Here is a 23,133-nt window from a genome sequence, read left to right on the forward strand (position 1 = left end):
GTCAATCCAGTCTCTGCTAAAATATCAATGCTTTTTAAAGGACAAACCATTTGGCAGTGGTTTTAGTTACACCTGTTGCAGGAATTGCTCGTGTTTTATGAAGACACCATGTCCCATAAGCATGAAGGTGTGCGTTTGTTTTGAACCAAATTAATGAAGAGCAGATCTTTTTTTAACACTACTTTTCTTTTCCACAACAACTTTTTGCAGGATTTAAAGATACCAGGTAATCTGTTTATTCATACCTGCTTAGCTGTATTGTTTGAAAAGTGACAACCAAAAAAAACTTTGTTAACTCGATTTGTGGTTAAGTTTAGACTGTTTGTTTATTGTTACTCATGCTCTGAGAAGTGTCTGTAACATAAGAAAATCCTGGTTTTGTTATATCAGTGTTCATCTATCATCTCCAACCGCACCAAGCAGAGCTAACGTAACCTCACTCGTCATTTTATTGATGGACTCTCAAGTTTGAACAAACCACTGCAGAATAACTGCTGACTGTGGGCTGGAATGAATTTGCCACAAACAGTTTAACCTATGTTTTAGCCCATGGTCAATCATTCTCCGTTTTGCTTTTTCTGCTCTTCGGTTCTTTGTCCCATTTCCAGTTTAGCCCCAGTGTCCACCATAATTACAAAATAAATCCAATATATATATATATATATTTTTTTTTAGAAAACAAATTAAAAAAAAAATAATAATAATAATAATAATAATAAATAATTCTCTGATAAACTGTGCTGATGATCTCATTTTAAATTGTTTAAACTACGAATAAGCAAACATGAAAAACTTAAAATGTTGTACCCATGTTGCATTAAAAAGATAAAAAAGACAATAGTAATTCTGAGTAATCTGGCTTTACTCCACAACAGAAGCCTGCACTGTGAGCTTTGGAGCTGATCATATCCACTCTTGTCAATGCTTGTGTTTCACAGCACGCACTGCAGAGAACCTCAGATCCATATCACAAGTGTCACTCTGCTCTGTTACACTAAAGATAATGGGTTGATGTGTTCAGCACACCTCGCGCTGAAAAGAGTAGACTGACCTGGACAGAAAGGCGGACACAGGAACAGTGAAGAGCATCCAGTCAACTTCAATACAAAACAACAGGTACAGACTTCTGACCACACCAGATCTTATTGATAAAAGGACATTTGCTAATGATGAATATCATCCTGTAGGGTGGCTGTGATTCAAATCGTCTGTCAGAAGGTCAGGGGTCTGACCTGCTGTCCACAACCTGAAGTGGACAGAAGGTTGCCTTCAAGCAGAGAGCAGGGACTAATCAGTGAAATCAGCTGGTGGAGTTTTTGGTTGGAAAGAAAACCTGCAGCCGGAGATCCCTGCCTTAGACTGTGGTCCTTTCTGATGATCTCTATACTTTTGTGTGATCTTGTAGAGTTCTTGGGTGATTTTGTAGTCTTAAAGCTGCAAGCTTTGTCACGTTTTAGAACACTTTCAGCGGAGCATCATGCTCTGTCAAACAAGCGTTAACCATGGCATGAAGGAACTCAGCACATAAGCTTGTTTTGGAATCGTGGAGTTACATTGATTCATGCCATAATGTGGAAGTTTTGACAGACTTAAGCCACACTCTTGAGATGTCCTAATTAGGGTTAGGTGTTGTTAAGAACCTCATGGTTCGATTCAAATCTTACTCTTTTGGTTTGTTTTGACAATTTTTGAACATTTATTTTCATGACCATGTGACCCTATGTAGTGTATCATCTCACATCTTTGAGCAGCAAACCAACCCACACGACGTCAGACTTAAAGGTTGAAGGAAATGGCTTTACACTGTTGCTGCTTGCTGTGGTTGCCATTTTTACAAAATTTTTGGTCTAGTGCGGCCTCCACCCATAAAACCCAAATAACATGCACAGCACCCCCCACTGGCCAGGAAGTTAATTGATTTGGAGGTTTTGTTGATTCAATATTGAATTGAGCGGGAAAATATTGCTATGCACTGATTAATTGATAATTTTCCCACCCCAAGTAATAATTGGCAGTGAAACATTAGATAGAAGATATACTTTGTTAATCCTCTTGGGGGATTTTTTTTTTATTTTTTACACCCTGAATCATGCTATAGATACACACACGTGCACAACCACACTTTTTGCACAGAAACATGCACTGATTAGAGAGGTCAGAGTGATGGTGCTGCACTCTCAGTACACACCTAAACGGTTGGGGGTTTGGTGCCTCGCTCAAGGGCACCCGACAGTGCTCAGGATTGTAAGCCAACACCTCCCCAGCTATCTGCCCAATTCCCAATCTTGATCTGGGCCTGGGCTTGAACCAGCAACCCTCCGAACATTAAACCAAGTCCCTATGGACTGAGCTACTCCCACCCCGAAGTGTGTGATATAAGGTAGATTTCAGATGATGTGTGGTTTTTCTAGATATGACGATGACTCCACAGCAGAGACAGCTGGACAGGCTTTCTACGGCAAAAAGAGAGCACTTGTAGTTGTTTTCCATCAAAGGAATCCTTGGTTCAATCCTGGAAAATACTCAACCCACTGTGTACTGGTCAGTCTCAAGCAGCAGGAAGCTGCAGGAAGTAAATCCAAATTGTATAAGATAAGTTAAGTAAATTATCTTTTAAGATGGTTCAGGAGGTACTGCCTAGTAACTACAGAAGGAAGGGCTTCAATAATGTTTAGCATCATTCTCTTGTTCTTAAATGCAACCATCTGACACATTTCCATATTTAGCCACCAACAATTTGGTTTGAGGAAGTCTAAACTTGAATAGTGGCGATGTCATTTTCTTAGCCTTGGAGCAGACCTCAGTGTAAATACCGTCTTGGATGCTGACACACATTTGCTGACACAAGTTTGCGTCTGTCCTGGCCTTTGGCTGAAAGGGGACTTCCTATTTTCCATCCTGCTTTTCCTGCCAAGACAACTGTTATCACTTTGGGGTGAGATAGGTGCTTTCCCCAAAGATTATGGGTACAAACAGTGTAAAAGCAGCACAACATACTGGTGTAAAAACAGACTTTTTATACATTTTTGAGACCAAGTTAACTGAATGTTTTATCACTGGTTTGCATGTGTGAGAGTGCAGTGCAAGAGTCTCCACTGTGACATTTTCAGCTTCCACACTCTTCTCCTCCCCCAACCATTTGGCCAGCAATCTGCCCGTTCAGCACAATGCATTGTGGGATCCCAATGCTTAATCCTAGTGCTGGGATTGAGAATACGTTTCCTGCAGCCATAACGAGGTCTCTGTCGTCACAGAGGAGCCCAGTGACACATCCCAATTACCTCTCTCTGCCTAAACCCGTCCAATCACTCCTGGAAACCTTGTTAAAGAAAGGTGGTGGAGGAGAGATGAAAGGATCTGACCTTGTGTGAATGTGTGTGCCTGTGTGTGTGTGTGTGTGTGTGTGCAATGGTGTGTTTATATGCTGACAGGAGAGACACAGCATCGCACATGCAAAGAAGGGCTGCTGCCAGGAGCTGACATGGACATGCACAAAGCGACAGCGTCACAGACACAGAGCAGCCCTGCCTGCAGCCGATGATTTAAGAGCCGGCTGGAGCGATCAATATTTTAGCAGATATGAAATCCAGAAATGCCATCCAAGGTGTATTTAAAATGATGTGAAACTGGGCTGCAGAATAAACGGAATATAAATCATGAGCAGCGTGTCCTGCTGAACTGCAGCTTACAGCTTTGTAAAATATTCTGTGTGTCTGCGGTTGTGTGAGGAGAGGAAAAGCAAGGTTTCAGAGGGTTTTTACCAAGGTGATATTTAAACAACAATAACAGAAACCTGCAAAAGGAGCAGTCAACTTTCAAGTCATCAAGTGTCAAAGTTCTTCTGTATTCTCTTACTCAAGGTTTACCTTTTTGTCTCTATTGGTATTACAACAAAAACATTTTTATCCTTTATAATTTTGTAATTTCCATAAGTTCTTGTGGTTTGACCTGCAGCCAAGCAGCAAACCCTCTTGTGAAAAAGCAAAAACAAAAAAAACAAAGCCAGTGTAGAAGTGCAAAAAACGCCAGTTCTCGTGTCCACTTGAGGAAGTCTCCACAAGTCCAGGACTCCCACTAATGCTCATATAAACATGTCTATCACAGTAGATTTAATCCATGTACTGCCTGGAACTTAAAAGCAGTGTTGGTCTCAATATCTTGTCTCTTCATCTGAAACAACTGTGTGGTGGGATTTTTTATAACTCATCCATTTTGATCAAATTAAGGCTCAGAGTTATAAATAGTCTGCTATAATAAGGGACATGGCTGATTTGACTGACATGTGGTAGCAGTAGTTAGAGTGTGGCCTCAGCTGTACCTCTTTGTGGGTTTATAGATTAGAAGTTGACTTGAGTAAGCATTGCCAATATGGTGACCACCGTCTTTGGGCTTCATAATATATCTTCAGAAAGCCAATGGGTGATGTCACTGAGGCTTCTGTGTGCCTTTTGAGCCTATGGCAGCAGGATCAAAGATATATCATGGTTACTAAAATTGCAGCATTAGAAACTTTTTCAAACATACACTAAGAAAAGGATCATTACCTCTTTTCTGAATGTAACATCCAGAAGCCTCATGTTTTGCATTTTTGGAGTCACAACCTTGAACAAGGGTGACTGGATACGTTCACATTTGGACAGACTGTGAGGGGTAAGCTTCTGCTGAATCGTTAACTAACACAAGTTAGATATTAGTAAAGCTAACATGCATTAGCACTAAGTAAGTGTAATGTAAAGCTTCGGTATACACCTTACCTGTTAACTCTTAGCTAACACATAACCAATTTAATAATAAAGCTTAGTAGTATTATTAATAGCTAAATGCCACCTGCTATGCCTTAGCTATAACATTGCCGATCTAATTTCAGCTATTAGCTTACATCAGTCAGATAATAATTAAGCTCACTAGTGTTACCATTATATAGGTGTAAGCTAACACTTAAGCTTACATACAACCTATTATACTATAAGCGAACACAGGTTAGATAATATTCCAGCCAACTAGCATTAGCACTGACTAATTATTAGCTAACGCTTTATCTTACATGTTATCTGCACATGCTAGAAAGCTTTATTAGCATTCTGGTGTTAGCTAACGCTTACAACTTCCTTTAGCTAATGCTAGTTAGATAATAGTAAAGCTAAGCAGAGTGAGCACCAGCTTTGGCTCATGTCATATCTACTAGCAGTAAAACGAACAACAGCACTAGCTAAATTTCAGCTAATGCTTTAGCTTACCCTTTATGGATTTCCTCTTAGCAAATTCAATAATAATCCAGCCAACTAGCATTAGCACTGGCTAAGTGTTACCCAACAGCCCTGATTTAGCTCTAACCTACACCTCCTTTCCTGTACATCATTCCCCTATTTCTCTCTTTCTCACTTCCTGTCATCTGTCCTATCTAAGTAAAATCATTAAAAGTCAGGAGATTAAAGCAACACTTGCACTGTTAGACTAATTATATTTCAGAGCTTTAAGAATGCAGACTCAGCTGTCTTTAACCTTGGCTTCACTTTTCAGACGTGGTGGCCTTGTCATTTTTCTGTGGATGGAAAAGTAAAGCCTTCCAAACACTGTCTTAAGAGAAAACTTGAAAGAAAAATATTTCAGTGAGCCTTAGATAAGTAGCTACCATCCCTTTTCTTCTGCCCATGTTGGTGAATTGCTTGGTATTTCTATTGACTCTCTACCTGCTTTCACAATCACTGACAGATACGTCCTGTAGTCAACACACAAACCATGAAGAGGTTTCTGAAACGGCTCTACTGTAAAATGTCCAAACCTCATCCAACTGTTAATCCATTTTCTTTCACCTGCTGCAGCCTTGGTCCCTACCCTTGTTAAACTATTCTCATATTTGATGTGATTTATTCAGATTGTTGAAAAGGATTTACACACAGTTAGCTCCCCTTTCCCAAACCACACAAAGCATTTCTTATCCTCCTGTGGTGCACTTTACTACCTCTGCTGTCCTGGTTTATCACAGTGCTTCCAGCAGTAAGTGGCTCTCTGGTGCATAGTTTTAGTGAGCTCAGGTTTTACAGGACAAACAGTGAAACTTATTTTCTAGGTGGGAGAGCTGACTTGATCTCATGTCTGAAACATCTCTTGCAGCCGAGAAGCAGGTAACTCTGACAGTTATAAAGTCTAACAAGTTGCTGTGGGATTTCAAACAGAACTCCACACTGACTGTGTGTGTCCTTAGAGTATGTGTTTTTATGTGTTGATACCTGTTTTTTTTCCTGTGTGCTCTAATTTTTTACCCAATCATTGAGGACATTTTCAAAACTCAACACAATAAACAAGACATGACATCCCTGCTGATGAGCAGTCTAAGCATTTAGCTGCAAGCATGTTGTTTTCAAAACCCAAAACAGCATCCAGTAAACACATTTCTTTGATTATTGTATGACAGCAAAAATTGTTCTTATGCCTCAGCTACACAAGTAACTGAAGGGCTTTTGAAATGGTAGACAAAGCCTTTTTTGAACGAAGAAAAAATTTTATGACTTTAAAGAAAGAAGCTGATGTAAGTATCAAAATGTTTTGGTAAAAAATATGCTCATTGTACTTACTTAAAAAATAAGTACTCCAACTTGAAAGTATAATATTAAGTGATTCTAATATAATGTAATCAATTAGATTTCAATTAACAAAAACAAAAACAAAAACAAAAAAAAAAAACACTTTTTCCTTTGCATGCTTTATTCATCTTGTCGAAATACAGTGGTGACGTCTGACCCAAATGAACAATTCACAAATCAGCTGGACTAAAATACACTTCCCCTTTTAAAGAAAGAAATCCCTCAAACACAATGTGTGAAGTGTAGGAATAACCTGATACAATATTGTGCTTTCACATCAGCATAACATCCTTTTTATTACTCTAGCTCTTAGCATTTGTATGTTGAAATGATGTTTGATTTCTTTGATCCCTTCCTAGTTTAGTACCTGCAGGACAGTCATAACACCGCTCCTGTGGACAGTGTAGTCTATCCTTTGGAGGTAGATAAGTCCGGGCCGCGAGAACGGTACCTCTCATAAAGCCTGTCATTGGGTAGATGCAGTGGGTCCGATCAGTACTGGAACAACCTCTTGCGTCTCAATGCTCGTCGTACAAGTTGTGTGCCTCTGTCTTCTGGGATTGGTAGCAAGACAAGACCATTGTTTTGGAGAAGCTGATTGGCCAGTGGGAGGGGCATTTTATAGGGTCAGGTTTAACCTCCAACTTACTCTGCTCCAGAGCAGGTTAGCTGTTCAGAGTAAGTCACCGTGGTGATCCAACCCCGACAAGAAATGAACTAGCTTCGTGTTATGGATGAACCAGTGTGAACCTTGTAGTTACCTCGCTAAGACATTAATCCTGCTTCGTGCTTTCGGCCCCAGGAGTGACAGACGTTAGTCCGTCTTCTTCGCCATCTGGAAAGTCCAATTGGAAAATAAAAGAAAAGACAGTCAAAACCATAACACAAATTTTTACAGATACCATCCATTATTAGTAAGTTATATGTTTTTGATGAGTAGCATTTGATCAATCATTTTCAGAGGTATTTACTGACTTTCTGTGTGTAGGCTACTTTTTGAAAGACCCCAATATCTTTGTTAAGTTTTTATCAACTCTTTGTTCTCCACTGAAATTTACCCATAATGGGCCTCATTCATTAATACATTTGTCAAAATTTTCATACTTTGCACAAAAGTTCAGTGTTCATGAAAAATCGCTGTCAGATTTATGACACATGCACACCAGCTATTTTATTTTCTCACCACCCTGTGTGTGTTAGTGAATCAGAATTGTGAAGCTGTGTGTGTGCTTTGTTTCTCAGAAAATGTCATGAGGAGAAGCAGTCATTTCATGTCTTTACTCAGTCTGCATTTCGAAACTTGTTATAAATACTTCCAATAGTCACCCTGCATTTATGGTACCCAACAATTTAATTAACATCAAAACTGTGACACATCAAAAATGTGCATTGTGAAATTTTGAATTTTTAAAACTAAGCATTTTATTTAAGATTCAATATTTCAAGTATGGTAAGAATAATTATGCATCAATTTTATGTTGTTTTTTTTTTAATATAAATTAAGTTTATCCACATTTGTTTGCTAAATTCTTTTAAAGACTGTTTTCTTTTACTGAAAGTAGTTAAAATATGTAATGCATTTAGTTATAAGTGTATGGAGATTAAATTTTCTGTGAGAGTTGGTTGTGACCATTTGTAAGTAGGCATGGTCTAAGGAGATTTTATTTTTGTTTGCAGAGTAAGAATGAATTCAAGTCAGGAGTTATTGATGAATCACAGATTTGTATGCTAGTACGCACAATTTAGGCACCCATTTCTGTGCACATACTCTTACTGACTAACTGTAAAGCATCCTCTGTAATTTGTATGTATTCATAACAAAGCATTGTTATATTACATCATTTACATTAATATTAAAATGTTTCCTCAGTTGTATTGAATAGAAATGAGGGACATTTACAGTATACAATAAAAAATATCACAATATGTTACCTGCCTAAATTTAACAGCATTAGGGTCTGGTGTGCACACGGCAATGGTTGTGAAAAAGCCACTGCATGTCTGACATACTGTCAATGGTAATGAAAGGTTAAAAAAAGAAAGTTGGTTGTAAAATTAAATTCATCTTACCCCATTGGCAGCTTCTTTTACAAGCATTTTTTAATATCTTGAAATAACTTTTTTTTCTGTCAGGGTAACATGAGTCATACTAGGTCTAATAAGAGAACTTTTACTAAAAATAAGACTCCTCAGATTTCAGTTTTTGCAGTGTGTAATTATGATAGTATTCAGCCCTGTTGTCCTCATTCTGTTGTGTTCAGGTTTGAGAGAAAGCTCAAGTCCCAAGGTCTTTGCAGGGTTGGTATAATGTGTCAAGATCTTGTGTGTGAATGTGTGTGTGTTGTAGCACTGCAAGTCCTGTCCAAGCACTACTTTTCTTTTCCTGCCAGACAAAAGCATCATTCAAAGAACACGTAGTTTCTCACCCTCATAATTCATATTAAAAAAAAGGGAACAGGATGTTGACTGTGGGTGAAAAAGTCTAAATGGGGGGCTCTGCCTTCCCTGTGAATATTAATCCATCACTTGGAGATCCCTGTGGTGTGTCTCATTGATTTGTTTACTGTTGTAATGTGAGCAATGGATGATTGAATTGTGCTGAAGCGGCATTTCTGTAAGCTCCTCTATTAGGCCGATATTTTGACGTGGAGGAGTGGAGTGCTGGGGTGGTGCTGGATCATTACCCATCTGAACCACAAACAGCCATAAACAAGGCCGAGACGTGGCCGGGATGAGTAATTTACAGCTCCAATCTCATCAGGCATAAATCCTTATCTCTCTCCAGCATATTGACTGGCAGAGGATAAACAATTTAGCAGTCATTTGAATAGTAATTTCCTGCAGCTCTGTTTTTGTGAGATTTACAAATGTATATCTCCTTTAACACACTCTGTACTCTCAGCTCATCTTTTCTTCTTCATATCTCCAACAGAAACCTGAGTAAAAACAAAATCTCCCTGCTGAGGAACGGCTCCTTCTATGGCTTGGCTGCCCTGGAAAAACTGTGAGTGCCTGAATCAAACTCTCTTTACTTGTTTGTCCTCCCCACAGTCCTAATAGCTGTCATCACTGGAGCCGTGTCGCTCTGTCACTGGCAGAAAAGGCGAAATGTGGGGCATGTAGGGAATAAAGAGATCCTCATTAGACTTCACTCTGCAGGAGCAGCTAGTTTTCACTTCACTACCTTCTCGTCTGTATGCTGTTTGGCCAGTGGCCCTACCTTTCAAATTATAATGCTGAAGGTATTCTGCTATAGTGTCTTTTTTCTGGAAGCTGTCACCCACTTTAAGGTGAGGTAGAATGAAAGGCAAAGATAGTACTCAGGACAATATGCAGGGTTCGAGTATTTCAGGGCCCTGTTGACAATTGAGGGTAAGATATTTATCGTGAGATTAGCAGAATGATTGGTGTGGCTCTCACAGTAATTAGAGCTTAATACTGAACAGCGTTAGTGAAGAGGGATCTGAGCTGGAAGGCAAAGCTTTAGATTTATATTGTTATTGATGAGCCAACCCTTTCTTCTTGTCATGAGCTTTGTGTAGCCACCAAAAGGGAGAGATCACTGTTATGTGTTTCCTCTAATAGGAAGCTGTGCTGAGTTTTACAGCAGTGGCTTACTGAAAGATAAACTAACATGGGAGTAAATTTGCTCTCCTTCATTGCGTATCACAAGCTGCTGATTCAGTGCTCAAAGCATGGGAGTATTCAGTGCATCATAGACAAGGCTATAGCCTATATAAAGACATTGGTGCTATAACCACTCTGTTTGAAGCCAAAACTTTTGAGACTCCCCCTGGTGGCTGTCTGCATTATAGGTCTCGAAGCCTGCTTTGTCAAACATGCTGCGTTCCATTTACATCGGAACTGGGAAGTAGAGAGTGGGAATGACTTAATCTCCGGGTTAAAAGCGTTCAGTTGCCAAGTCTGAAATGATTGATGTTACAGCAATATTTCAATATATAAACATTGAATAGTACTAAATAGCTGATTTGTTGCAACAAACACTAGTCAGAAATTCTAAAATAAATAGGAGATTAATTACTGTTTGTGCCTGGGGCAGCCATCTTTGATTGTACACTCGGGGGTGGATCCCTCGACTTCCCTGGAGGAAATCCCAGCTCCAGTTGAAATTTCCAATTCAGAACTCGTAAACTTCAACTTCCGAGTACAATGGAACGCACCGATATATTAGGTGTAATAAGATAATTTAAGCACACATCAAACAGTCAGAAAAGCCTCTCCACTCACTCAAACACTGAACATTCAGTAACAGCTGCCATCATGGATCTCGCAGTAGAAAACATTGCGCAAGAGGCCATTGATAAATTTGTGGAGAAATATCACATATCATCTAGAAGTCACCAAAAGGGTCCAAAGTACGCATTAGAGGAATATATGAGACATTTTATTGTTGTTGTTTACAGTCCCAGCGCAAACATGATAAACAGCATCATGGCTATCACTATCACCACTAAGGTTAAGTTTTGTGCTACAGTATCTACGTTGAACCATTCAGCATAACGTTTGCCAACCTTTGCTTTCTTGGCTATTACAGATAAGTTACTAAAGCTAAGCTCCAAAAGTTAATGTTCGGTTAACGAGAGCCCTTTACACAACAGGTAACAATGATGTACGATCACCAAAGTAAAAATAAATAGAACAAAACAGGCCAATGAACTTCCAACAAATGAAGCGATAAACAATGCAGCAGGAGCTAACCTTAGGCTAACATTAGCAACCGTTAGAAATGTTAAAGATAACTTTATATTTCTTTCCAGCAAAGTGTTAATATGTTCCCTCAAATACATGTTGACTTACCTTAGAGGAGACGCAAACATCCTTAATTTTAGTCATGTTGAGTTGATGTGGTCTACCACACACACTTTATCCAAAGAAGATGTGGCTTAGAAAACAGTATGCAATACACCCTGTCGCCCAGCCTCTCAGGATGCAGTGTGTGTATGAACCATATGAACATCCTTGTTAACTTAGAATTTCTGAAAAACCTCATAAAACTGATCAAAAAATGACTTTCTGTGATTAATTTCAAGGGACTTTCTGGTAGAGAATGTCTGGGTGTCTAAGAATGGCTTCAAGGGGCAAGACTTAGCCATAGCTCAACTCCACTGGATCTGTGTCTGTTTCTTCTGTGCTCCGTCAAAGCCCCCAGTCTGTTAGGTTTCAAATAAAGTCAATGGGTTAACTTTCACTGGCTCCGCTCTGTTATATTCCAGCTGTGTTTCTGATCACCGATGCAACATGAATAAGAGACAGGCTCATAATTTGGGTGGGAATCATGGAAATTCAGGGTTAATAGTACTCATTAATCTCCTGAACTTAAAAGTTTTATTTACAAATCATGATCACATATTCCACACTTTTTTTAGGTCACTGACCGAGCAGCTGTTGTAATGTAAGAGTGTTAGCAGGAGACCCACCTGTGGACCTCATGCTTAACCTCAAATGCAACAATGAATGTGTTTAAGGGTATTATACAACATCATATAAAGGCTTAATGCACCAGAAGAGGGACTGACAGCACAGCATCCATGTCAATGAGTCTCACATCACATGTCCCAGAGGTTGGTATGTGTGCAGCCTAATGATGAGCTCTATGAAGGCTACCCTGTCTGCCCCCTGAAGTCAACTATTGATTGCTTTCACCCCGTCCAGCCCCACGATCACTGCTTCTCCACCTGATGGTGACACTGACATCAGCAGCTGATGAGCAGAGTCGTGGGGAGGGGGAATCACACAGAGAGAGCGGCTGCATAACTCCCTTTCAGTCAATCATCCTCATATGCACGCACACACATTACAGTCACACACACACTCACACACACACAGGAGCCACATCAGTGACTGCTTCGAATATTATTACAGCCAGTTGTCCCCGTCTCCCCTGACTGTGTGACAGTTAGACTCAGATGTGAATAATGTCAGAGGAATAGCTCCGTTCCTCTTCCACACCTTTTTGGGTGGCAGCTTGGCCTACAAGATGATGTCACCTGTCTCCCTGGGCCTTATTAGCCCCATTAAACCTTTCCACCTCCAGCACTGCAGCTCCTCTGTGATAGAGCGATGATTATGTGGCTTTTAAGGACACTCACTTGCAGGGTTTGTGGGGGATGACCTCTTGGAGCAGCAGTTTGCGAGTCCCTCCCCCTCCTTTCACCTCACTCTCTGGGTACAGACTGTCCATCCGTCCCTCCGTCCTGCCACATGCAGTACTTGGCAGAGATGCGCATTTCCAAAGTTGATGCAAAGCCAGGTAGCGTCAGCGAGTTGAAAGTGGCAGCCAGCTGTTCCCTGGTCTGGCCCAGCTGACTGACTTCCTGCCTGACTGAGTGGATCTGAGGGCTGTGCTGAATTGGCAGCTGATTGACAGGCTTAATAACGCATGTGTTTGTGTTTGCAGCGTTCAGGCTGCAGCTGTGGCGCTTCTGAGGCAGAAATAAAAACATGAAACAGGTTTTTCTTTGTATGAAATGGAAATTTGATCAAAAAAGAAAATAGGTTTTGTTCATTAAAGGGTTTGTTTGCCCAAATTGCACAACAGATTTTCTCATTTACTGCTGCTGGTGTCAACTCATGCAGATAATTTTGGTTTAATTTCTCTCTGCTCTGTGACGTTTTCCCTCCATCCCAACACAGCAGCAGTGCTTGGAATTTCCCTGCTTACAGCACAAGAAAAATTTACTTCAAATTGAGCGGCTTTGGCTATGTCAAACTGTAAAACTTAAAGGGGACATATCATGCTGATCCCTGATTTAACACTTACATGTAATATAATAAATTTGAAAACAAGACCTTACACCCCCTGAATTTTCTAAAAATGAGATATCGTATTTTTTCTGATATCCTAGAATGAGATTTGATGCCTCTGAAAATAGGTCATTGCCAGTTGGCCACGAGATTTCGACCGTCATGACGACACGAGGTACCTTTCTTTTTATTGGAGTAATCTAATAAAGCAGCTCCTCCTCTGTGATGTCAGTTACTCACACAACCGCCACCGAGGGATATACCCACCAAGAGCCAAGTATAAAGGTATAAACTATACATGTTACAGTACCTGTTTGACTCACCACACTGAAGCGTCCTGAGATGATCTGTGTTGAGGTGGATTTTCTTCCTCCTGAGCTGCAGAACCATCCGGGTCTGACTCGGGGTCCAATACAAAAGGACGTATCCTACACTCTGCCGTTTTATTAGTGCTATCAATGCCTTATGGTGAAGTTTTGGCAAACAGCAAACTCGCTCGGTCTGCTCCATTCAATGTGGCAGTTTTGTAAATACTGCCATGCTTCAAAAACCGCCCCCTGGCTCTACCCCCTCCGCCCCTCTGATAGAACTGACCAATCAGAGCACAAAGGGCTGTGACATTGCGAGGTTACTGGAGGTCATTCTTGAAACGGAGCATTTCAACGAGATCTTCAGAATGGCCTAAAATAAGGATATCGAGAACGCTATTGTGGGGCAGTGAAGCAACTAAATGACTTGTACTGACGGCAGAAATGCTTTACAGGCATCCTGGTCTGGCATAGCGAAAAGGAGAAACAAGCATGATATGCCCACTTAAATGCAACCCCCCAAAAAAGTCACTATTTGAGCTTCAAAAATAATCTATTAAAACAAGGAGTCTTTTGTATTTCAGCACTCTTAAGTGACAAGAAGGTGAAATCAAAGCATTCCATAACATACTCATAAGTTATTATCTCAAACCAACACAAAATTATCTCTGAAGCTTGAGTCTTGGGTCCAAATTGTTCAAGTCTGAGTTGAGTTTAAGGGTCTTGATTCTACTCCTTAGCCTTTGGTTTTGCGCATACACCTCTAATGAAGGGGTGTCCCAATTCTCTGTAAGATCAAGGGGGAGGGCTGCACAGCCCTTGAAACAAAGACAAACCAAGAACCCACTTGAAACCAAGGGGTTTGAAAGAATTCTGGCGATATCCTTTTTTTTTTCTATCAGATATCCAGTCCTTTGGTACTCTACGTAAATATTAGCCATGCTTTGAATTGTTGGTTGTATTTTGAAATTGTTTGTTACAATGATCTAGCTAGCTAATGCTGCGACAGCCACAACTAACAATCATTACACCGATGTCATATCAGGGTGACAAATTTACAGCAAACCGACTTCATTACAATGAACTTCATTTCATGAATGATCAAACAGCTAAGCTGCTTCCAGAGATACATTAGCTACATAAGCTACAAAAAGCAAACATTATGGTTACAGAAGCTACATAATATAGCTTCTGAATACTGATACATTTGCTTATGGTTTACCATCGCTTTGTACAGTGTGTTTTGTTCGAAAGTGAATTGTATGGGTGATGATGTGGTGGGTTTTTACCCCTACCTTTGGCCTTTCAACAGGACCAAGCAGAGGGGGGTAGACAATAGGGGGTGGAAGAAAAAAAAAATCAATATATCAGGATTTTTTGTTTGACAATATCAAATTCGGGATTCTTTGTCTTTTTTTTTCAGATTCTAATTTTTAATTTCAGTCTTTGTTTCTAAACTGGAAGTTGCCACTTTTCTCCAGGAGAGGGTGGGATGTTTCTCTCTGACTTACGTGATTTGCATTTTTTCTGAAAATATGGCTCCTGATATAGTCTGTAGACATTATCATCATTAAACTTTTTCACGTGGTCTGGTGTTAAAAAAGCCAACTAAAAATCACAATAATTGCAAATATTAAAGAATCACAATTTGAATCGAAACAGTACCCCACAAATCTTAATAGAATTGAATCGCGAGAATAGCATATGGTCCCAGCACTAGGAAACGGATGGGTAAAATGAAAGGGAAGGGGTAAGATTGACAAAATTGTGATTGGCCGAAAGTCACCAAAGAAGTCCTCTAACCTGAGGGTTTGGTGGTAATGTATGCTTTTCTGTGGGCCAAGAAGCCTTTCAAAAGAAGTCACTGTGAGAATAGCAGGAGGCCACCTGTGTTCAGGTATTTCTTTTTATATTTAAGCGTTGGAGCTCATCAAACCTCACTAGGTGCTCCATCCTCACTCTTATCATCATCAGGGAATTCAATTCTGGAGTGAAAGCACATCAGCAACTTTATTAATCCCCTCAGGAAAGCTCTTTTAATGGGATTTGCCCGCTCAGATAGTGCCCTCTTAATGGATCCCTGTATGTTGGATGATGGCCTGGATCCCCCCCGTATGGACACAAGCCCAGTGCCATCAGCCAAGCTGGGTCCCATGGGAGCAAAGCAGGAACAAAGCCCATCACTGTTCTCTGCTCAGGACACTGAGGCTTTTGCTGCTTCATCATGGGTTCCCACCGCAGAGAGACCCCAGTGTGGGAACTATCTGTATGAATGGACCGGGCTGGCACACTCTCAAACTGATTACACTGCAACATATCTGAAATGTTTTTATGAACGTATGGGATTAGAAACTTATTTCACTGAGCCAAATTTGCACAGAAAATAGCATGCATATGCGTGTTTGTTTAAATAAACACACCTCTGACATTTGTGATATCACCCAGGGATTGATTTAACGTTTCACAAACCAGCACACAATTCATATTAACCATTTTTTTCTGTTTCTCCTTGGAAGTCTGTTAAAACTGTTGAAAAGATAGGAAAGAGATCATAAAAACCAAAGCACTTGTTCCAGTAGAAAGTCCAGGCCTCTGTGTGTCGAGCAACAATGCTTTAACTGCAAGAAGACTTCGTCTCAGTGGATACAAAAAGTGTAATATACGATAAAAATGACGCAGTGTGGTCCAAATCTGCCCCAATATAAGCTGACCTTGAATGCAAAATGACCTCAATCCCTTTTCAAGACAAATTTTTAGACTGTTTGAAGACCAAATCTTGTTTTAATGAGTCTTTTGTGTTTTTTTATTAATTTATTTTAAACAAATCTTATGAAGAAAACTTTATGTATTTTAGATTTTTTTTTTTTTTTTATTCCTTACACAATTTTGTTTCTGATATCAATCATCAGCTGTATTATCGCGCATATCCTTAAAGCTTAGGTTGCCAAACAGCTCAAAAAATAACTTATAACATTTAGATAGGACTAAAAGAAGCCTCATGGTAAACTAACAAAATAAAAATGATACATGCAAGTCAAAATAATCTGGTAATTTTACAAAAAGATAAAAGTCTTTTCAGACTCAATCCCTGCTCTTGAAATAAGCTCCCTCCTCTGGGCTACAAGCATTCTGTGAGGCTTCACTGTTATTTTTATTGTTATGGAGGTGGATGTGACAGGCACTTTATTCCCCACAGACTGTCTAAATGTTTTTTATTGGGAGCAGTGGGTCTATTTTTCTGTCCATTTGACCAAACGTTGTTTGTCCAGCCTGAGGAATGTGAAAGCCGACTGAGCAGACAGAGTGCGCCTCAGCACCGAAGCAGTGACAGTGACAGTGACAGTATCAGGATTCAGAAAGACATCTGCTATTTCTCATTCCGCAGAGTGGGTGTCAGGGGTGTGAGGAGGCGTCCTTTACAAAGTTTAAAAACTCACGCTGTTCCCATCACAGAGGTGGCGTCTGCTCAGCCTTCCTCCTGAGTTTGTGTTCCCTGGAGGAGATGGATGAGGGTGTGAGGAACCGCTGAAGGACACACAGTCTGTCTGCTTCTGGGGAGAATCAGGGTGAAGTTTGACTGGAGAAAGATCAGTCACATGACGAACTGCTGACCCCAAGGTTATCCTCAGTGGGTCAAAGGTCAAAGGTTATGAAGAGGAAAAACAGAAAAAATGTGACCGCTATTGACAAGTTTCTATCAATAATAGTTGATTAAACCAGGGGATCAGGCAATCTTATATTTCAAATACGCATTAATTAATCAACTTGTCAATATGATGCTGCTGTAGAAAATACAAGCCAGTTATTAAGCTTCCTAGTCCTTGTGGGGAAAAGGGAAATATTAAGCTTTATTTTTTTCCAACAGTTTTTGAATCATAAAAATGTTTCCATTATTTTTTTCTGTAGGTAGTATTTTGCACTTAGACTGATATCCAACCACATGCTGTATTTCAAGCTAATGTTACAGCCACATTCTGGATTTGTGTTCATTTGTCTGCACGTATATTTATCATTCAAGGTTTAAGTGATCTTTCTGTCAGGTTTTTCACCAAGGTCTCCACACAGCACTGCGTTACAAAATATAACAGGCTAGTTAAATCTCTGGTGTCTTTCGTTTATTCGAATCAGTGTAAACTCAGACACCACAGGAGCCATTCTTCCAGGGACCCGCAGTATCGCAGAACTAAAACAGGGCTGTAACTGTTTTTTTTTTTGTTTTTTTTTTTACATAGGAGCTGAATCTCCAGTGTCCTGGAGTTGAGAAAACCAAACGGTTATTTTTGTTTATTCAAGTAAAAGGACGAGGTTGGTTAGTTCGGTGACCAAACCCTGTTTTTTTACTTCTCCACTGACTGTGCACTGTCGTGGCCGTTGCAGTCGTGGACACGTCCGTGTTTGTGTTGCTCCACAAAATTCTTCTGAAACATAAGAAAACTTATGTCAAGTAAGTCCTCCTCACCAGTAGTTGGCACTACATTGCCGTCAATGTTCATCAGGTCAGGACCTGTTCAGACAAAATGAATGAACCAGGAAGAGTAAACAGTTAAACTTTTTTGTTTGCACATCATTTTATTAAATTAGAAAAAAAATACGCTCATAGTTTCATTTTGCACTTTAGTTAAATTATTAAAAACAAATCTTAAACTCAGAGAGAGTTGTTTGTGTTTTATTTTGGTCTAAATGTCAGAGTTACGGTGCTGTCTTTGTTCAAAATGATCAGTCACTGTTAATTGAAATTTTATGTACCAAAAGTACTAGTGGTATTGGTACTCAGTACTAGTGAGTACTCAACAGGGACTTGTACTGGAATCATTCTGAAAAAAGTGGTATTGAGCATCCCTACAGAAAATGCTGTAAATACAGGAAACATGATGCAGCCACAGGACCAATCACAGGGCTTGTGGTCTGCGTTGATCGACCCATATTCTTTTTAGAAGAGGGTTACATGTAGGGGTTTCTGCATCTGAAAGAGGCTACACAGAACTTTTAGGTAGTCAAGGTATTTGATTTGACAGACGAGTATAAACCTGGTTTGATGGTAATGGACTTGCACTTGCAGTCTGTAGCGCTTTTTAAGCTTTTCTGACCACCCAAAGTGCTTTACACTTCTAGTCTTATTTACCCATCATGCCACACATCTGACAGGAGAGGCTGCTATAAGGGAGCATCAGTACTAGTTAATCTCATGCACATCTCCACATATCCTTCAGAGGAAAGCTCATTGATGAAACAATCCAGAGTTCAGGGTATATCTTAGTGTTTTATTTTGTAGCATTAGGCCCTAACCAAGCTCCTGTATCTCACCTCTTTGGAGTGAGATGTTCTGGCTCTGTATAGTATTGCACTGATAGTCTTTTTGTGCATTAGCATGCCTGTTTATTTCTCTGTTTACCTTAAAGATGACTTGAGACATTGTGAAGCCTTAAATGGCTCAAAGTGCAGCCTGAAATATGAATGCCTGTATTGTTATTTGACAGGGACTGTTGCTGGGTCACGGTTGAAGAGAAACATGTGAGGAGCATGGGTGTAACCGATTCACTGACCAAGTTTGGAAGTTCTTCTTTGTCTTTGTTGAAGATTGTCTCCCTCAATTAAACAAGTTGCAGATAGATGCTAGAAATCTGATAACTGACTGGAAATATTCACAATATTTATTCCCAGCTGGGGTGTATCGGGACTTATTTGTTGTTTTGAGGCCTTGCATCAAAAGCATCTCTTGGAAGAATTTGTTTCACACTCTCCTTGAACTTTTCCTTTGTTGTGATAGAAATCTCACATACTGATGAGAACAGTGGCTCTAAAATAAGATACAGTTGCTGAGCTGTTAACTGAGAAAGTGTTTTCTTCACAGTTCAGGGTTTCTTGGAGCCTTTTCCCCCATCTGCTGTAAAATAGCTTCTGTTTGTTTTTATGTGACGGTTTTAATTTTAGGCGCAGGCTGAAGGTGTTCTTACATAAACACGTGGCTTTTTCACTCATTGCTGTTCCTTGAAGGTAAAGAGAAATCTGAGAAAATCCCTGCAAATATCCCATAAGTACTGCTCATCCAGCCAGTAGGCAGAAATTGCACTCCAGCAGTGTTTGAGAAATGTTAATCAGCACCTCAACTGGGTTCAAACTGTGTAAACGTTTGAGCAAACACTCATATCTTCTCTTCATAGGCTGAAGCACTTTTAGATGTACTCTAGTATATAAAAATCAAAATATTACCAGCTTATACCAGAGTGTTGATTGTTACAAAGTGGCCATTTGGTTGTGCTGTTTGTTCTGCTGGGAGGCTTGAATAATTGATATTTGTCCCATGGCCTTGTGGTGCTTACTGTATGTTATATTTACATAATGCACACACACATTCATAGAGGGAGGTCCATTACTGTCTAATGCTCTGGCAGCGCTAGCTTCAGGCCTGTCACCACGCATACACATTCGGCTGGTTAATTAGTTTGACTGTCCACCTTTCGCCTCTTCAGTCAGCCTTCATCACACATTTATATACAATCAGCTGGTGGTTATCTGTGTCTGTGCGTGTTGTTATGCAGAGTGTGTGGCCATACCTTCACTGAAATTATCTGGAAAGCGGCCTATGAATATTTAACACAGGAATAAATGGCTTTAATAAAGGATTACACATTAGCATCCGGGTTAGTGCCAATAAACCGGACACTTGGTGTTTTAAAAGACGGAGATATTTTGTACCGAGAGTGTGAGGGAAGTGAAGTTTCTGCTAAGGTATTTGAAGAAAAAAATAAAAGTTTATTTCACAAATTTAAAGTTTAATCCAGGAGCTGACTGGACTGGCACAGAGGCATTTCAGGGACTGATTTTAAGAGTTAAGCATATAGAGAAAGTATAGAGAGCAAAAGGAGGTGAAACACAATGACTCTCAATGGTATCCCAAATAAATTAATTTCCAAAAATAGACCGGTGCAACAGGCCAAAATACCCCCTCCCCGACCAGACTATACCTGGCCTGGGCTAAGTTATACCCGGGGTGCACTTTGGTCTAGGCCAGGTTATACCCCCATCATATCAGCAGTGGTGAGTGATCTACACAAGACATATATTTCAGTATTTTATTGAGTGCATAAAACAGAGAACTGTAGAAACAAACAAACAACCCCCCCCCAAAAAAAAAAATAAAAAATAAAAATAAAAATAAAAAATAAGATAAAATAGAATAAAATAAACAAACAAACAAAAAAGACACTGGTTACAATACTGAAAGGATTATGCTCTGTGGCAGTGTAGAACAGCACACGCTGGTGATGAAGTTGGTCTTTGGAGGTTCAACATAAAGTGACTACAAAGATTTAAATGCACCATTAATATTATAATTAATTTACACATATGCAACCACTTTTCTTATTGGAAATGTACTCAGTTACAGTGGTGTTTATCTAGATTCTAAATGGTCATTTCTGTTTGCTAAGTATTTGCTGTTAGCCACTCAAAGTCAAGAACAGTTCAGGGGACGTGTCATGTCAAGACAACTGCTTGTTGCAATTGAAATAGTTGCATATCGAACAATTTTCAGTTCATTAAAACATTTATTCTTCAAACAGAACGATCAAATTCAAGTCCAAACTGCAATTGATTTTTTTGAGGCAGTTCATAAAGTATTGAAAATATTCACCCTGCAGTCATTTTGTGCAACATGGTTATAACCTAACCTTTTTATTCTTGTGCTTACAGCATTCATTTTTTTTTTTCGTTTTAGTTTCTATATATATATATATATATATATATATATATATATATATTTTTTTTTTTTTTTTTTTTTTTTTTTTTTACTGTTTGCACAGTGGTTATGGTATTCTTCACTGAATCAAACACTTTGTAAAGACACCTTTGCCCAAGAGGGGTATATTCTAGCCTGAAGGGATATACTCTGGCCAGGTATAGTCTGAACCGGGAGGTGTCTGTCCTCCAGTTGTTTTGGATCGAACATATTCACGTGAATAAAATGTATTCTTTAGCAAAGGCAATAGATTACCCCTCTGAATAACATCAGAAACAATCCATTTCACCTCCATTTAACAGATCAGAATGTTATGTTATTTTCTTCTCCTGTTGAAAACAAAGGTAACATGAATGTTTGTACAAATCTACATCTTGATGTAATTTATCTAACTTGAGACTTATCAAAACCATGTAAACCAGAAGAAAATGTTGTTTCTTTATTGGCCTGATTAGGCTATTTTAAGACCAAGGAGCAGACCTGGAAGTGTCATCAACCAGATGTCGGCGCTCATGGCAGTGAATGCAAACGCAACTGTACCTAGAGAAAAGTGGAAGATTGAAAAAAGAAAACAGTCTTTTGGCGTTACTCAGATTATTTTCCTCAGTCTTTGTTGCTACATGACTAAACATGCACTAGATCAGCTGATGATGTCGATCTTGTCGTGTTGTTGCATTTGTAGTAGACCAGTTTATTGTACAATACACAATATTAGAAAGGAAAAAAAAACATTGAAGAAATATCAGGGTATCATTCGTTCATTCCATATCCATTTTAGAATCCAAAATCGGAAAATGGATAACGACTTGTTATTCAATTTCTTGTTTTCAAATCAAAAATCAGAAAACAAATAACGGTCTGATAAAGGAAGCACCAGTGGTGAACACTTCTGGGTCCACACAGGTGTGTCCTCATTGCTCTGTTTATAATGACAGTTACAAAAAATGTCATTGTGGGAGAGATTTGACAAACACAATATGTACGAAGAGCCAAATGGAGTAATTATTCAGGTGTAGACTATTAAGGGTTATCCCCAGTTGACTTCTTCCATTTACTGGAAACAAGATGTCTTCATGTACATAAATCACGCCCTGTATACCAGCGTGCCACTGAGAAAAATGAAACAAGTTATACTAATGAATGTTTTTGTCATTGTCTCATTTCATTAAGTGCGCCTACAATGGAAACATCAGGCAGCATCACTTTCCATCTGGATGGGTGCCCAAGTATCCGCTGCCTGCTGCAGTTTTATTTGCTTGTGTACTCCTCGTCAGATTTGACCTTTTGAGAATCTGATGATATTTTGATAATTACATCAGCAGGGAGATCTATTTAATGAGACTCTGTATGATTAAAAAATGTTTGCTATCAGAGTAAAAAGCTGTACATAGGCTGTGGCTGTGTGGTCTGGTCGTGTGGATGTGAGTGTGCGCGTGTGCGAGTGTGTGCAAACCACTGTGTCAGTGTGTGGGACGTGGTAATAATCTAGATTCAGGGAGGAATCTGCCCATTAGTGTCACAGAGCGAGCAGGCAGATATCCTCAGGGTCACATGGCTCTGGAGAAAGCAAGCTGGCTGAGATATACGGCACAGTTTAAATTAATTGGGAGGCACTTCAGTAGCTTTTCAAACATTAACCACAAATGTCTGAGTTTACACCGAGAGCTGCTCCTGCTCTTCAAACATGCAGGACCAGGGGAGTAGAAAACGGTTATTGTTTAAACATTCATCTCATTTG

The 23,133-nt window shown here is 39.6% G+C and overlaps 1 protein-coding gene across 1 annotated transcript in view; it reads left to right on the plus strand.

Annotated features, from left to right (window-relative positions):
• Positions 1 to 23,133, plus strand: part of adgra1b (adhesion G protein-coupled receptor A1b) — a 341,543-nt gene that overhangs the window by 28,421 nt on the left and 289,989 nt on the right. Inside the window, exon 2 of the mRNA XM_074675764.1 lies at positions 9,517 to 9,588. Coding sequence (XP_074531865.1) covers positions 9,517 to 9,588 — 72 coding nt within the window. The remainder of the gene's footprint in view (positions 1 to 9,516; positions 9,589 to 23,133) is intronic.

The sequence above is a fragment of the Halichoeres trimaculatus genome, unplaced genomic scaffold (genome assembly GCF_033239565.1).
Source record: "Halichoeres trimaculatus isolate MK-OKI-2021-1 unplaced genomic scaffold, fHalTri1.1 fHalTri1_scaffold_8, whole genome shotgun sequence".
Lineage (NCBI taxonomy): Eukaryota > Metazoa > Chordata > Actinopteri > Labriformes > Labridae > Halichoeres > Halichoeres trimaculatus.